Genomic DNA, 16,876 nt, shown 5'->3' on the forward strand with positions numbered 1-16,876 from the left:
TCTGTGCTTGTGGGCCTCCTAAACCAGAGTAACACGCCATACTTTTAATCTGCTGATAACCTTGAGTTTGATAGTTCCTTCGGGTGAACCACTGGTCTCCCAAATAAGCACTTTGATTGCCTGATCTGGGTTTTTACTGAAATTACTTTTTGGCTCGCGTATTACACAAGATTACATTGCTTATTTAGGATTTAGTGACTGACGCAGACCTTTCAATAGTTTCTTCAAGCTCAGCTAACGGTTTTTAGATGTCATTTCAAGCGAGTGCGGGAATAATTCTGGGTGAGGGTGAAAATGATTTTGGTAAGTAATGGTGTGAGTTAACAAACACTGTCGTTTTTCAAGCAAGCGAGCAAACTTAACCCATTCCACACAGGCCATCTTCCCACGGCTATGCAAGCACACACTTTACAGCTCCCTCTGCGACCCTCCTAAACATCAGGGGCTTCAAAAACACAGTCAAGTCCCGCTGCTTACACCTGATTGGTTGGCTTTTGTCCTGTCCAAAGTGTTCAGAGTGCTCGATAGGTTAACCTTCTGTCTGTCCAGGCTGGAAGTGTTCCGTGAATGGACAGTAGTTATGTTGCTGGCACCTGGAGGTTGGATGATGCGGCTTCGCTCCAAACTGTTGGCGGTGCGGGAGTGGACAGTCCTCTCTCCCGTCAGAGTATTAACGGAGCGTAATTGGTTGGCTCTGCCTCTGTCCAAACTGTTCACTGTGTTTAACTGGCTGCTCCTCCCGTGCTCCATAGACCCAGGACCACCTGATTGATTAACCCTGCCTGTCTGTTGATTATTGAGGGTTTGCAGTTGGCTGGTCCTGTCCCTCTCGGGGATTTTGGACTGAGCGGAGCTGCTTCTGTCCGTGTTAATGGTCTGTGCCCTGCTCTGTCTGTCCCTCTCCAGACTGGTATCCCTGCGCACCACTCCGCTCCTCTCCCTCTCCAGGCTGCTCTGGATCTCGGCTCTCCTGGCCAGGGCCTCCCTCAGCTGGGTACGGAAGGTCTCGATCTTACCCTGCAGGTCCTGGAGCTCCCCTTCCCACATGCTGGTCTGTGCCGCCCGGCTGCCCAGGGTAGAGAGCACCAAACCTGGGGAGGCCAGCGTGGAGACTGGGCCCCCGTTGGCTTGGAGGCTGATCTGACGAGGGGAGGTGAAACTGCCCAGGTTACAAAGCCCGAACCCTCCCAGGCCGAGCCCAGGACGTCCCACCATGCCGGGCCTGCCGCGCACAGAGGCGGTGTGTGTGCGCAGGCGGTAGCTGTGAAGGGTCTCCAGGTCAAAATGCACACGTTTCTCCTTGGGCTCGTGGGAAGGCGAGGAGTTGTCGGTGTCTCCGGCCGTGGTGGAAGCGTTTTGGGATGCGGGAGACGACGGAGGAGGAGGCTGGTGCAGTTTCCTGTGCAGGGTGCAGTTCTCTGAGATACAAGAGGAGGGGCTAGTGAAAGAGAGGAAGATCAACAAGGGCATATATCCAGTCAGATACTTTCCAGCAGTATACATTGAAACATATTTAGCAATAAGCAAACAGAAAACACAAAATAAATACGACATACATAGTAGTACATAGTATATTAGTGGGATAATCTAGGGTATTATCAAGTGCAGACTAAGCAATACTGAGATTCACCTGATTTGTCTTGAATCCTTTCTGTTTTTAACATCGAATATTTGACTAAAAATTTAAAAAAATTGTTTTACTTTCTAACTAAATAAAGAATCCAGATCTCAACAGTTTTGTTTATTCATGTTAAATGGGATTTGATTAGATGAGACAGCAAAAAAAAAACAAGTTTGACAACTACATTTTGAAAAGGTTGACTGTGTTTGAGATTGACCCATTTGGCTGTCACTTAAAAAAAAGAGAAGAAAACTCCCTTCCTAACCAGTCATTTTGTCATAAAAGTGCAGTAAATGAGGCTGCTTCATCCTACTGCTTATACAAATCCACTCGTTTAAAAGAAACAGCTTGACATTTGGGAAATAGGCTTATTTTGCAGAGAGTTAGATGAGAGGATCGATAACTGTCAAATATTATGCCGCAAGCAGCTGTCGAGAAAACGGATCGAAATGAATAAGATATAAGATGTGATTGGGTGAGCTTGTAGACCCTCCCCAAAAGGTCAAACTATTCCTTAAAGGTGAAGTAAGCGATTTATTTATGTTAATATAAGTGTTAAATCGCTCGTTATTCGTACAGTGATCACTTATAGTGTGCGAGTTTTATAAAGCCGATCTCTCAATCGGCAAATAAACTTTTCGGGGATCCCACTACTGTTAACCAATCAGAAGAGAGAACGCTACAAACCGGCACCCGTCTCACTGCCGGTGCACGTGCAGAGCAACAGATGGGTGAATGTGTATGTGCCTACAATGGCGGAGCAGGTAAAAATCCTTCCCAATGTCTTTTTTGATGGTTTTTATCGCATGTTGTATCGCACTTATGGATCTGAGATGATGCTAGATAACTCGCTGCTTGAAGACCGCAGTGCATTAATGTGGTGACGTGGGGACGAGGGAGGGGACTGCTAACTGCAGTCACTGACAGGAAGTTAGCTAAACTGACCATTCCGCTTACTGAACCTTTAAAGAATTTTGATAAATTAGAGGTAGGTTCTTTAAAGGTGCTATGAGGAACTTTTAAATATTTCTGAAACAGTCTCATTTTTCCTGATGATCATAAATGACGTGTAACAGCAGACCAGACCATCAGTTCAAATAATGCTATTTGTATATAGTTTTTTCTTATTGCCTTTGTCATGGGTCCCTCACCCCAGAACTATAGCTGGCATAGTAAAAACACTACCGCTTTTGTCCAAAGGGGCCGCTACCATTAACACAAACTGAAAGCTCTAAATTCTAAACAAAGTATGGATGCATGAGAATGTGGAGAGAAGGTAAGCATTACTTTTCTTCAAGTCCGGTCAGCTCCTTTCCAACGTCCTCATACGTGGTGTGGAGGGCCCTGTGAATTTTCTGCAAGTAGAGAAATGAAAGAAAGAAAAAACAATGACAAGAACTACTAATTAGAAATGTGCAACTGGTTATCAAATAATCAGCTCTGAAAGAAATCAGGGGGAGATGAGGAACCATTTGCATTTCTCAGAGTCATTATTCTACCCAGAAACATCTGTGACAGCTATATTGCTCGCGAAATCCGTCGGCCGTGCGCCTTTGAATTATTTAAATCAAATGATTGTCATTCAGTGAGGGACATTTCTTTTCTGCTTTAGAGTTGTGAGAGAGGTTAAGGTATCAGTTGCTTAAGCCCTTCTATGATTAAGGTGCTTTGGTTAGGCTAAAAATAAAATAACCTTTTGAATTATTATTTTCTGATATGCGTCTTAAGGTGTCTAAAGTAAGAAATTTGACTTTTTCCTCTTGACAGGGATTATGCTGAGGGGGACGTCTGACTCAGGAAAGCTGGTCTGGGTTTTTTTTTTTGTGATGGATGCTCGAGGCTGCCCCGCGAGTAGTTGCCCTTTTTAGCGGAATGTGACAAACAAATGCGAGCCGACTGGATTTTCACACCGCTATAGCTCCGTTTATTAACTCCAAAATATCAGCGCAGACGCCTCGTTTGGTAATGGCTTAACAGTTTCATAAATAACAAAAATATGACCTTTCAATCCCCCAATTTGTAGTTCCCTTCGGCCGTACGTTGTTTTGAAACACAAATTCTCCAACAGTCTGTTTGCAAAAAGAAAACTTCTGTCGGATCTAATTTATCCCATTCTCTTTGTATTTCTTCTTCCTACCAGTCAACATTTTGTAATTTGCATGTTAAATAACGCATAGATGTCAAAGTCATTCTGTGGTGATAAACGAGACAAGACGTGATAGTGAATGAAAAGGTTAATGATGTGTATGTGATGTTTATAAATCATCTCCCCTCAGAATAGAACAAGCCTAACAAAACAAAGGCACGCAGGCGTATGGTGTGGTCATGAAGCGATTAATAAAGCGCAGCTAATGGGAGCGGTTTAATAACTTTTTTCTTAATGAACTCATTCGTTTGAAACAGTCACGTTGTTTACAGAGCACAATTAAAGCAATAATTAGCTAATTAACAGAGTTCTTAGTTTGCACGACTTAGTACATTTAGCTTAAAGTTAAAACTGTACTAAAATGAGATGATTCACTTAAAACATGACTTATTCTTGACTGTTATGAAGAGTTTCCAACAGTAGAGGGCGTAGTTTACCTGCAAAAATAGCAGTTTGCTCCAAAGGGTCTAGGCATGGCTCACCACCAGCAAGTGAATGTGTGTTCTGGCATGTGAGTGTGTGCGTTAGTGTTCTCATATGTGTGTATTAATGAGCACACGTCCATACCGTGACAATTACAGTTGGTCTTTTTTCTTTTTTTTTCCTTCCTTGAGAGACCTTGAGAGAATACGTCAGCATGGTAGACGTGCATGCAAGCGCTCTCACCAATGGCATATTTTACTCACCTGGCTGGTGTGCAGCCAGTACTGCAGTGTGTGTGTGCGTCGGAGTCGGGGGATGACCAGGTGATAGAAGGTGTGTTCACCTGCCAGGGTCAGCAGGGCTCCACACACACCCATACACAGCAGCACAAACAGGCCGGAGAAATGCTGGATCCCCATCTGTAAGGTCTGAGGGGGGGCCATGAAAGAGAGAGAGAGAGAGAGAGAGAGAGAGAGAGAGAGAGAGAGAGAGAGAGAGAGAGAGAGAGAGAGAGAGAGAAAGACAGAGAGAGAGAAAGACAGAGACAGACAGTCACGGAGAGAGAGAGAGAGAGACAGAGAGAGAAAAAGAGAGAGAGAGAGACAGAGAGAAGAGAGGGGTTGGGGGAGTGACACAGTAAACACTTAAGCCGTCGGAGAGGACAAATAAAGACATTGATGATTTGTGTTTACACATTTACCACTGTTTGTTGAATTTGATATTATGCTGTTGTGTTTCTAGTTCGGCTGTGTAAGCCCATAACAATTGATATACGGGGGGAAGAGAGGTCAGAGGCGTAAAAAGGCATGTTTGGATAGAAAAAAAGGGTTGCTTATGGAGAATAAAAGGCAGTGGAGACATAATGCATGGAGGGCTAAGAGAGAGAGAGAGAGAGAGAGAGAGGCCAAACTGAGAGTAATAGAAAGAAACGGTTAGCACGGAGATGGTAAAAGGAGACGATGGTTAATTGAAGAGCGGTTCGTTCCCATTTGGTTCGCCCACATACATTCCCCCCTCTCTCTCTCTCTCTCTCTCTCCTTCTCGCATAATGTCTATCTCTGATGAGGCCTTCTCATTGGCCCGCAGGACGAAGTGGAAGAGACAGTTGGTGGTGGTGTGTGCGCTCTCTAATCATGTTTCCCTTCACCCCGCTCATTTCTGCACCGCCTCCCGTGGCAATTAGCCCCGCGCTGACTCGACAAATTTATCAGCCACGACACTCACTGACCTCCTCATGCCCCCACCGATCGAGAGGGAAGGAAGGAGGGCCCCATCGCATTGACGGCCACATTGTTTGACAGTAGAGTCCATTTGGGGCACTTCCAATTTTGACAAAAAATGGCATTAGCTTGCAGGCGCAGGGCAAAGTTAAGGTTTTTCCACTTCACTGGCTGAAAAAACCTATGACTGTGTAATTGCGTCGATTGCTGTAATATGATTTCAACTTTGAAGTGGGGGAGTTTGAAAGGGAATGGCCAAAGGGGAGTATAGTCGAAGTCGCTCCTCTGTGTTTCACAAACAAGAGATTGCCTTTGGATACAGACGGTGCGCTCGCTTCGTCTGGAGGTTTCGTAGTTCTTAAAAAAGAGATGGAAGAAAAAAACATAGGGGGGGCAAGGGGAGTGAGAGTACTCTGCTGCTGTAGCACACACAGGACACAAATAGCCTAAGTATCTACTCTCAGACACAGTACGTGACTAACTCTGGTTAATGTCAATATATAATCCCGTATGTATGTTTGTCTTTCTCTTCATGTGTGTATGTGTATGTGTAGGTGTGTGTGTGTGTGTATGAATGTGATTGTCTGTGTGCATGTCTGCTCGGCTGGCAGGCACTCCTGTCGCCGTCCCAAAGGGAGACTCATTTATAGGAGTACAGCTTTGCTTTTGTTTTAACACGCCAAACACGTACACAGTCAAATGAACATATACTCTCTCTCCCAACCAATGGCTGCTTACCTCAGTGACTGCAAATACTCGCTTCCCGCAAGGCACAACCTTATACCATTTGTCATGTAGCGCGTCCATGAAGCCGTCCGACTTGTAGCGACTCACAAACTCGGACACATTGCGGGTCAGAGGAGAGCCCTGGGGCAGGCCTATACCGTAGCCTGGGAAAAGAGACAAACAGACAAACAAAACAGAGGCTGATGTAAACACATTATGCTGAGGCAAGAAACAGAATATTTGAGCAATAGTCATGCCCGAGGAAGAGACATACGAATCTAGTCTTAACTTGGTTGTTTTGTTGTTGTCTATAAGCCACAGACAAGTCAGCCCAGTTGCAGTAAGCCAAAGGGAAAGATGCCCTCTGGAAAGGAGATTTATGGGTTCACAGAAACATCCCCTTTTTCCCCTGTTGTCAGTGCATATGTGGGCAAATACCTAGTAGGGTATTTGTGCGGCTAGACAAAAGAACAAAACCCTCCAAAGCCGGTGCAGGACAGGTGTCCCCTCGTGGCACAGAGAATACAGCAGATCAAATTCTGTTATTGAGTTGTTTTGTTTCTCCCCTTTATCACCTTCTCTTACCCTTTATCACCTTCTCTTACCATTCCCTCACCACTGGCAAATGGAATAAAGGTATTTTTTTATTTTCTTTTTTTTAACCACTGTGACTGTGATTGGTTTTCTGGAGACCACTAAATCAAGGCCAATTACACGTCTAGATTGTTCAGTGTGGGCGGGGCTTGACCTTTGACAGAGCTGCGCGCGGAAGTGGTTAGCGTGCGGTCAGTGCGCTCCCAAGTTTCTGGAGGAAGTAAAGTCGAGGAGGTTCGGATATATTGCTGTGAAAAATGACACTATAAAGGAGAGTTACACATAAGGTTAGAAGTGCACGTGAGATATTGCTTAAATTATGCTATAACAGCAAGGCAAGGAAGCGAGGAAGTGCCCAAATAACCCCAGGCAATCTGGGCTTCACCGAGTCAGATGCGAAATCCAGGAAAGCTAAAAAAAAAAAATCACCCACACTCACACAACGTACAATCGATAATGTCACCTGTTCTTCCGTCATGGATACTCTACAAAGATGGTGCCCCCAATACACTCTCCAGAGTAGGCTATATTTATTTACTCCCAAGGGTCACTGCCTCTCAATTACATGTGGCAGCGTGGAGAGATTAAAACTGAACGTCCCTGAACAACTTGACTCTGCTGTCACCGACCGGAGAGTGAGCTGATCACATTCAACAGATGACAATGAGAATCTTCCTCAATGTTCAAACTCCAAACCACGCCGCGCCGCGATGCAAGCTGATGTCCAATGTTGCACACGGTAAGAGATTAAACGCTGCTTTTACGCCCGCCGTGGCCGATGACTGTTAATAAATAATGAGAATGATGCGTTCACTGACAGTGCTGTCTCTGTGTTGGCCTTGCATTTCAAGCGGTTGACAGAGTGAATCGTTTAGTTCTTTTACAAGAGACAATGTCTGCAGTGGTGGTAGAAGTGGCCTATTCAGTTATAGTTTTATTAAAAAGTAGGCTACTTATAAAACACTGTGAGAATACTCCATTAAATCAAAAGGCCTTCATTCAAAACCTTTCTTAAGATATGTAGGCAGGCCTATTAGCAGCAACATGTAGGCTAGTTAAAATATCCAAAGTCAAACTACTAATTTTGAAGAAAAATGGTCCTTGTCAGTGTTACATTTATATGTTTATTACGTAGAGCCTACATGTATGTTTGGGTCATGTGTATGTTACATTATACTACTGTGGATGTTTATGAAAATGAAAAACACAACACAGAGGCATTTCTCTTTTACAGGTGTGTTTTTTTCCTGTTTTCACGACTGCCTCTCAGTAGGAAATAGTAGACAAAACTAGTGCCATGATAGATGACAGTTATGAACGATCACCTGTCACAGTAGATCATGATATAACCCTGCCACGGCATGGCTGAGACATATGTCACAACAAACTGAAACGGCAACAAATATTACCCTGCTGTCTTTCATGACATGCAAGACTTGCAGAGTTGACATAGGCAGTAATGGACTATAGAGTAGGGATGCACTGATTGGGCCAAGACATCTGTGACAATAATGTGACCCATCAATATTAAATACGATTTATTTGTCAATGTCATAAAAAAACCCTGTCTCTCCACTATAAATTGCATTCATTAGTCACAGCAGGCTGCCACCTCAGTTTTATTTTTTTTAGTGCCTGGCCTCGTTAAGTACCAAAAAAAAAAAAAAGAAGATTTCTAGAGTTACTTGCAATGAGAGGTTTACACATATTCAAAGCTGGGGAGGAGAGAGAGAGAGAGAGGGGGGGGGGGCGCACTGGTATCTAATCTGTACCTTGAGTTGAAGCACTGCGGTTGGTATTAGGAGTGGAAAAAAAATATGGATTAGTGGATCCCTAGGCTAGAGATAGACTTCCTGGATCAGTGTCAACATCTAAGGCATCTGGAGCGTCACCGCGCATTCTGTAAACGTTTTCAAAGTGGGGAGTCTTTCTGCCGGGGAGCCTATGTGTGAGGCAATCCCAGACTATAGATTTGTCCATTGCCTGTCATCTTCTAACGTGAGGCGTGTCACAAGAGAAAAAAAATGACACATTGTCATGCTACCACCGAAATACTCATGCCCATTCCCAGCTTCCCAGGCGTCTGTCACACGGGTCTGGTCTGGGGGGTTAAAAGTGGGATTCAAGTTTGGTCTCAGTGCCTCCCAGACTACCTTTTGGTGGATAGGGTGCAAATGTGCTCATATTTTACCTGACTGTGCTCCTAAAAAGGGCCGATTGCGTTCCCTTGGGAGCACATCAGCATGGCCCTCTCCGGTGATTTATCAGCGTAATATAAATGACTGCTGCACGAATGAAACACTGTGTGGGAGGAGTTGGTGCAGCACGACTATGTGTTATGAAAAATGACTCGAAACTTAGGGTGAAGAAATGTCAGTCATGTTTTGTTTTTTTGTCAAAAAGAACAACATTTCCTGGAGAATATACGTTCCCTAAATGACTCTTTTCTCACCTGTGTGCACCAAACACTTTTCCCTTGTCGCCCTCGATTAATGTCGTTAAGTCTCATTTCCCCCCCTATGTGCTTAATTATTTCTGTTTTGTTAGACTTTGCCACCTTTCCATTAGTGCTTTCAGAACACGGGTTGTAGCCGAAACACCCTGAAGGTTGCCTGAGGAATACTAAGAAGTACGCGACACTTTGTACTAGTTCAGCCATCGGCTTGTAATGTATGTATTATTCTATCATCATACTGGCGGCTTTATGGCATACTTTGAAAGAAAATGTTTTAAAATCTGAATAGAGAGAGATAGAGAGAAATAAAAAAAGAGAGAGGGATAGCATCATTTTCCAGATCTGTTTTGTCGCCCCACACACTTCCAGATTCCACAAAATAACAATCGCCCACACACAGCATCAAAAATATAATTGGAACCTCATTCCTCTCAAACTTTTACCTCATCACATGGGCCGCCGGTTGCGAAACGCTTATTGCATTCCGTCATGCAGATCGTCAACCACACACTCACCCCCCTCCGGTTACTGACACAATATAACCACTTTCATACAAAGGGCAAACCAAGGCCAATTTCACTTTCATTTGGAACGGGAGCTTGATAGCATAGCTGACATTAAGCTCCATAAAAAAAGCCTAGTACGCTTTTTTTTCTGTTGTTCTTCTCTTGATAGTGTTCCTTTTGAAATAACTGTGTATTTTTTTGGTTAAACATCGCTGGTCATGGTTGACAGTAGCCTTGGTGCACTACATTTAATAACACACTTGAACTAGTTTGACAGTATTCTAGTTTACATTTCTATGAATAAAAAGCATTGAAGTACATTTGAGTACAAAGCCTAAGTGTTTTGAGAATGTCCTTTAAATACCAGAGGCAAATGTTATACCATTTTCACAGAGGCAACTCACAGTTGATAACTTTGCACAGCGATGATTTTACATGCAAAACATACCATGTGCTAATTAATATATTATGTGCAATTAAGAGTTTGAACCCGCTGTGGTCACAGATATGGACTTAATGGCTTCAGACACAGGCATCTTAATTATGCAGTCAGTAATGCAACTCATTGTTGAAGCACATTAAATATGAACCTTGCGCTTGATTTGCAAGAAATTGTTTCTTCGTCACTTCTTAATTTCCCTCCCGTTAAAGGTAAAACTCACAGCAGTGTGTGCAGTAATGAGTCCAGATAGGGCAGTCCATTTGAAAGTAGTTAGAGCAACCTAATCATGTAACTATTAAGGTTTTTGATTAACATGCAACACTGTTGATTGGAAAAAGCGCCACATTGATGCATCATTACAACATTCCAATAACTGAGGCAAATATGGCTAAATGAGACTTTTTAAAACTGCATTTTCATTTTATTTGCAGTACAGCCCAGGCCACATGTCTGCAGGGTACAAAATGAGAGAAATCTGTCCCTCAGCTCAGAATCAAACGCCCCACCTCTGAGATGTATTGCTCTACAAGATCTCCTGGGGTTGTTTGTTTCATTTCATCTGTGCCGCAGTCAAAGACACAGTCATGCCAACAGCGTTTTAGTGTGTGTGTGTGTGTGTGTGTGTGTGTGTGTGTGTGTGTGTGTGTGCCTGCCTGAATGACTCGGACATGGCGGCTGTTTGTGTGTGTGTGTGTGTGTGTGTGTCTGTGTGTTGTCTGTCAAGGTGTGTGTGTGTGAGCCTGATGGGGGTTGCACGCAGGAAGGGAGAAGAGGAGAAAAAGGTTCACATAACTGTCACACTTTGCTTCCTACATGACAAAGGCTGTCTAAGCTCTCCCTCCCTTTGCTCTCACCCTCCTTTCCCGTCCCTCCGCTACTCGTCATTTTCATCCTTTATTCCCTTCTGTTCTCCCTCGTTTTCCCTGTCCGAGGTCATTCCACTCCCACCATTGCCTGCTAGTCTCCTCCACAGTAATACTGCTCCTTATCTCTGTCATCCCTTCAGTTTCGCCCAATTTCTTTTTCCCTTTTATCTTGCGGCCCCTTCTCTCCCGAGTCCACTGCTTTGTCTTCCGTACGTCTCTCTCCTCTCTTTCTTATTGTCAGCAAAGAGAGACGTTATTTTTTTTCTCCATCTCCATTCGAATTTACTTCTAAAGCACTCAGTCAAATAGTGAAATACAAGTGGGCAGCCACTTGTCATTTGTTTTAGATTTTTTTCTTCCCCCAGACATCCGCGTGTTCCATCCATCACAAGCCTCCAGTCCCCACAGCTGTCACTCAAATCCCCCACACACACCTACTCACTCACTCACTCACTCACTCACTCACTCACTCACTCACTCACTCACTCACTCACTCACTCACTCACTCACTCACTCACTCACATCAAGCTTTTACTCCTGAACTCTTTCTATATGTCTGGGAAATGTTTCTATACTCCTCTCTTTTATTTTGAAAGGCAAAAATCGAGGAACGCCACTGTTTAACAAGCAGAGCAGCAACTCCGCTCTGTTCTTTCATCTTAATTTTAAATTAAAATATTGGTATCGCCGCTTTTGATCTGACATCGTCGCCGCTAAGCGCTGCTTTCTTTTGCGTTTATGTTCTGTAGCTCTGAAAGATTATTTCATAATCAAACCACAGTGGCAAGTGTTGAATCTTCGTCTTTGATTTCTGTTTTTCTGAAGTTGGGAGACTTTGTGTGTGTATGCCGCAGTCCTTTGGTCTTCCATTAATCGCTAGTGGTACAAAAAGCATAATTTCCTGTGTGCCAAAAAATCCCCCCCCCCCTCCCACTTATTAAAATGTTTAGTTTGACTGTAGGAAATGTTAAAGCTTGGTATTGATTGTGGTGATTCAATCAGGGATAGAGCAGTTTTATATAGCATATATTCGGGTTGGGGAGACGTAGCCAAAAAATGGCTGTCAAGATGAATCGCCAGATTTACTTCAAACTTCAGACATAACAATTCTTTATGGATCAGTGGACGCATTTTTTCCCCCAGTCGGTTTGTCCTGTTTAATCACGGTAAGAAGTAAAGACACTTTGGGTTGAACTTCTGTTTCAAAGTTAGTTCTTCTTGGCATCCATATAGCTATCAGACTATACAGTATATCACATTTAATACAAATTACCAGATGAGTACATGTAGGTCAGGAAGAGATTGATAATGTCTGTAATTTAATAAATGTCCTTTAATGTGCAGCCCCTAGTATATATAGTTAGATTAAAATGCTTTGGATGGATAATTGCCACAATTCTAGTGGTTGCAACTGAAGATTCTTCTCATAGTCATTATTCTTTTGATTATTTTCTCCATCAATCACTTGGTCTAAAAATGCCAGAAAAATGCCAGTAGCAATTTCCCCAAGGCCCGAGTGACGTCTTCATTTAGCTTATTTGTCCGACTCACATTTCGAAAACAAAAAGATATGCACTTTTACTATTTCTCCAGAAAGACGAATGCACCAAATCTCCACAACTGGGGCGCTGGAATTAGGGAATGTTTGTCCCCTTTGCTCAATTAATGTTTTTATTCATTTAATGCTTGTCGAAATACTGGCAGATTAAAGGTGGAGTCAGTGATTCTGGAGAACGCTTGTTGTCAAAATCCCTTTTTCTCAATGATATCTGACTCCACCTTTTAATCTACACCACTGAATTCACTTTGATCAGCCCATTCTAGAAATACTATTTTTTGTTATACGAAGGCAGTCTTACTTTCAAAATGAACATCTTCTACCCACATTTCCAAACATACTCTTAGCAGCCAAAAGCCATGGGTACATCAGTGCTGCCAGACGTGAACTAACCGACCGCCCAACAACAGCCCTCAACCCGACAACAGAATCTTCTGCCAGGCTCATTTTGATCTTCAGACGCGCTCTGCCCTGCTTGACTGAGCTCGTGTAGGCCACTTATGCACACAGGAACACACACACACACACACACACACACACACACACACACACACACACACACACACACACACACACACACACACACACACACACACACACACACACACACACACACACACACACACACACCGACACCCACAAACAAACAAGCATTCGAGTTGCTGCTGCGTGTTCGGCGGCAATATTATTAATGGGGTGTGTCTAGGCTGTCGTAAACATCTCCCAACAGCACTCAGTGTAGCGCCCTGCACCCCCCCCCCCCCCTGCACTTCTCAACACTTAAGCAGCCCCAAGAAATTCAGTGGAGCACCTTGCCGGCAGCGACTCCTTAACAGCAGTCCCCCCAATAGTTCTGTTTGTCTCTCTGTATCTGCTCCTGACCACAAACCAACCGCTCTATAAATCCCAGCCTGCATGCATCCTCATAGGGGCCCTTTCTGTCCTTTCTCCCCCTTCCTCACTCCATCTGCTTGGGGGTGAAGGTTTGTCTTGATTAGGGGGGGGACTCTGTTGGCTGCCTCTTTTATCACCCGCAGTGCAGAAGGGCGCAAACTGGCAGTGGGCAAATGAAAGCCCTCTATCTCCTGCTATGTGCTCAACTCCCACCTCGCTCATCCACTCCGCCAGCCCGCCCCTCCAACTGGCCCTCCCTCACTCCTAGCTATGGTGCTCTTCTTTCCCTTACTTTCTTCATTCCTCTCACATTCAGTCTTCTTCTCTTTTTAATGCCATTATATTGTACCAAAATTCACTATTTTGAATACATCTTTTATTACTTTTTTTAATCATTTTTTTAATCCTTTGCATTAATTGCACCTCGGGTCTGAGAGAAACATATTCGACTTCTCTGTATGTCTGGCACATTTAGCAAAAATTCACAATAAAGTTGACATGACTTGACTTTTTCTTTTTTTCCCCCCAGCCCAATCTCTCCTCCTTATCCCTTCTAGCGTTTTCCCTTTCACTCACTTCCTGTCTGGGGGGCCACTTCCGGCTCTTTCTTCCTCCACACAGTCATATCAGACTCATGGAGCTATTCAACCCTCGGTCTCATTCTTCCCGTACCCAGGCCGTGGAGGTGAATAGCTACCAAAGGCGGTGTGGATTTTCCTCGCCCGCCTTTTCCATGTAGACAATGAATCAAGCAAGTCGTCAAGCTGACTCCACTACTCTACATACCAATGAGCCCTGGCTTTCTCATCCTCTCACAGTCCTGAGTAATGCTACTGCGATGCCCCTATGGCTCATTGTGTCTTATTGTGGTGAGGAGAGCACTAGATAATCTCCAGTGAACAAGAGTTTGTACAGTGAGCAGCAGCTGGAGTGTGGGAGCGGGGTCTTTCCGAGGCTATGCTTTTGATCGACAGAGAAAATGTTATCACAAAGTTATAGTGTTGGCTCCCATGCGGCACCCTTTTCAAGTATCAATATCTGTGTGTGTGTGTGTGTGCATGCCTGCCTCAGAGATAGGTGTGGAGAAGAAAAGGAAAGAACACATGAAGTTACACACACACACACACACATGTACGTCAGTGAGACGTGAGAGCGCACACTAATTCAACATGTGGGTGTTTGGGTTAGAAGGTTAAACGCTTGATTCATCTAATCAAACGTGTTGTGTCGGCGTGGATTTCACTTCAAAGTCACCTTCACAAGGCGTACCCATGTGTGCAGAATGACATGTGAGTAGAATTCACCAGCGCTTGCAATAACAGCTTGAACCTGTATTTATCTTAACCGAATGGAGAACCAGCCTTTTATTGGAGCAGCATTTTGACAGCAGCCTTATATTTCTACACGTGATACAATTTACTCTGGTTCTGCAAATGCTCCTATGTATTCATATGAGCATAAACGTATCACTTAGAGAAACTACTTATACCACATCCATGTGTTACTATTACTGCTGCTGTCATTCCTGCTGGAACTAGTCATTATAAATGGTAAATGGACTCCACTTATATAGCTCTTTTCCCTGGTTTTTCACAGACTCAAAGTGCTTTACATTGTTTTGTACACATTCATCCATTCACACACCATACCTACACCGATAGCAGCAGCTAACTATCGGGAGCAATTTAGGGTTCAGTGTCTTGCTCAGGGACACTTAGGGATGTTGCGGGGAGACGGGGGATCGAACCACCAACCCTGCAACCCACTGGACGACCCACTTCGCTACAGCCTCCCCAAAATAAAGTACATCTGGCTTTTGTGGTGCAAAGCCTTTGTTTGAATCAAAAACTAGATTTATTACTAGTAATATATTGTAAGCTATTGAACAAAATGGTAATTAGTCTTGTAACCAACGTATCCACATTAAATAAGACCTTATTGACTTACACAGCAATGCTGCAGTGATGCATGTGGCAGTTATGCTAGGTAAGGATTTCATGTCAGAGCTGGCAGGGAATTGCAACTGTACCCAGTAATACTGTAGGTCTGCTTGTTCCACTAGAGCCAGCAGCATATCTGTTTTTGGTAATAATTTGGATTTGCCTTAGGCTAGGCTATTAATAATGTACGAATTTTGACCGCTTTTGCAATAGTTTCAGCTCGAGTACTACACATACAGGAGTTATCCGTGTATAAGAAGGGGGTGAGGAGAAGGACGTAAGACAGTGTAACATTCAACTTGGTTAAACATGACAGCAGGATAAACTGTTTTTGCAGCGATTATTGGATCTATACTATAGCTTTCATTTTTATCTTGTGGGCCGTATGTTTTATATGTTGATTTTCAGAAAGGAGAAGCTAGGACTTTACTTAGGAAAGCAACTTCATCAAGTTTAACACTGGAAGAAACCTCTTACACACACACACACATCCATGTGCATAAATCCATTAATTAATATAGAAAATGGTGAGAACACGAATATAATAGCCCCCTGTTTAGATCGTTAACACATTTTTTTCATTACTGTTAGTAGTAAGTTACCTGTAAGTGTGAAGTCCAAAGTGTTCTGACTGCACATTGTTGTAAATAATAGAGGATTGAGTGCAATCACATTACGGGGACACATCTTTTCATACAGTCACATTGTGAGGACCCACCTGCCATCTGGGGACAAAAAGCTGGTCCCCACAAGGCCGTTCATTTTTTTATATGATCATAAGACTAGATTCCTGGGTTAGAAATAGAACTATTATTAGTTTATGGTGGGTGTAACATTTGGACTCAGACATTTAGTCTTAGATCGTTACAAAGTGCTTTGTGGGAGGTGGGGGGGGAAGACGATAGAATGTCCTCACAAGTGATAAAGACTAGTGTCTCGTGTGTGTGTGTGTGTGTGTGTGTGTGTGTGTGTGTGTCTGCATGTGCACCTTCAATGGCAAAAGGCTTCCCCACGGTGAGCAGTTTGCATTCGGCGTCGATGGAGACCTCAAAATCCAACAGGGCTTTGTCCATGATGAACGCATCCAGGAGAGGGGGATCTGTCCTTCACCACCGACACACACACACATCACAGGGGAGAGAGTGAGAGAGAAGCATTAATTGACAACTAACCTCAAACTTCATGAAGACCCCCAAACAAACACGTTTACTTCCCCAAACTTTTCTCAGACACACACACTCCCCTAGACCTGTGCAGGAACCCTGTATTCGGGGCTGTCATCCCACTTTGTCATTTGTACAGAGGATGAGATTAGCTGTTTTCTAATACACTCAGTAAACACATATATCATTACCTAAACCAACAGCCTCTGTGGTGGACTGATAAGGCTCTTAACACACCGCCGTAGACTCTCCCACTCAGACGATATCGATCCAATCGACCCTAATTGACCCCTAATTATATAGAGCGTTCCTCTGTCCAGCT

General features: G+C 43.7%; 1 protein-coding gene across 1 annotated transcript in view; it reads right to left on the reverse strand.

Moving 5' to 3' along the window:
• Nucleotides 1-459: 459 nt before the first annotated feature.
• Nucleotides 460-16,876, reverse strand: part of grin3ba (glutamate receptor, ionotropic, N-methyl-D-aspartate 3Ba) — a gene marked incomplete at both ends in the record, with an annotated part of 72,139 nt that continues 55,722 nt past the window's right edge. Inside the window, 5 exons of the mRNA XM_080042974.1 lie at nt 460-1,438; nt 2,909-2,976; nt 4,454-4,618; nt 6,149-6,300; nt 16,380-16,495. Coding sequence (XP_079899100.1) covers nt 460-1,438; nt 2,909-2,976; nt 4,454-4,618; nt 6,149-6,300; nt 16,380-16,495 — 1,480 coding nt within the window. The remainder of the gene's footprint in view (nt 1,439-2,908; nt 2,977-4,453; nt 4,619-6,148; nt 6,301-16,379; nt 16,496-16,876) is intronic.

The sequence above is a fragment of the Ammodytes marinus genome (genome assembly GCF_949987685.1).
Source record: "Ammodytes marinus genome assembly, chromosome: 15".
Lineage (NCBI taxonomy): Eukaryota > Metazoa > Chordata > Actinopteri > Uranoscopiformes > Ammodytidae > Ammodytes > Ammodytes marinus.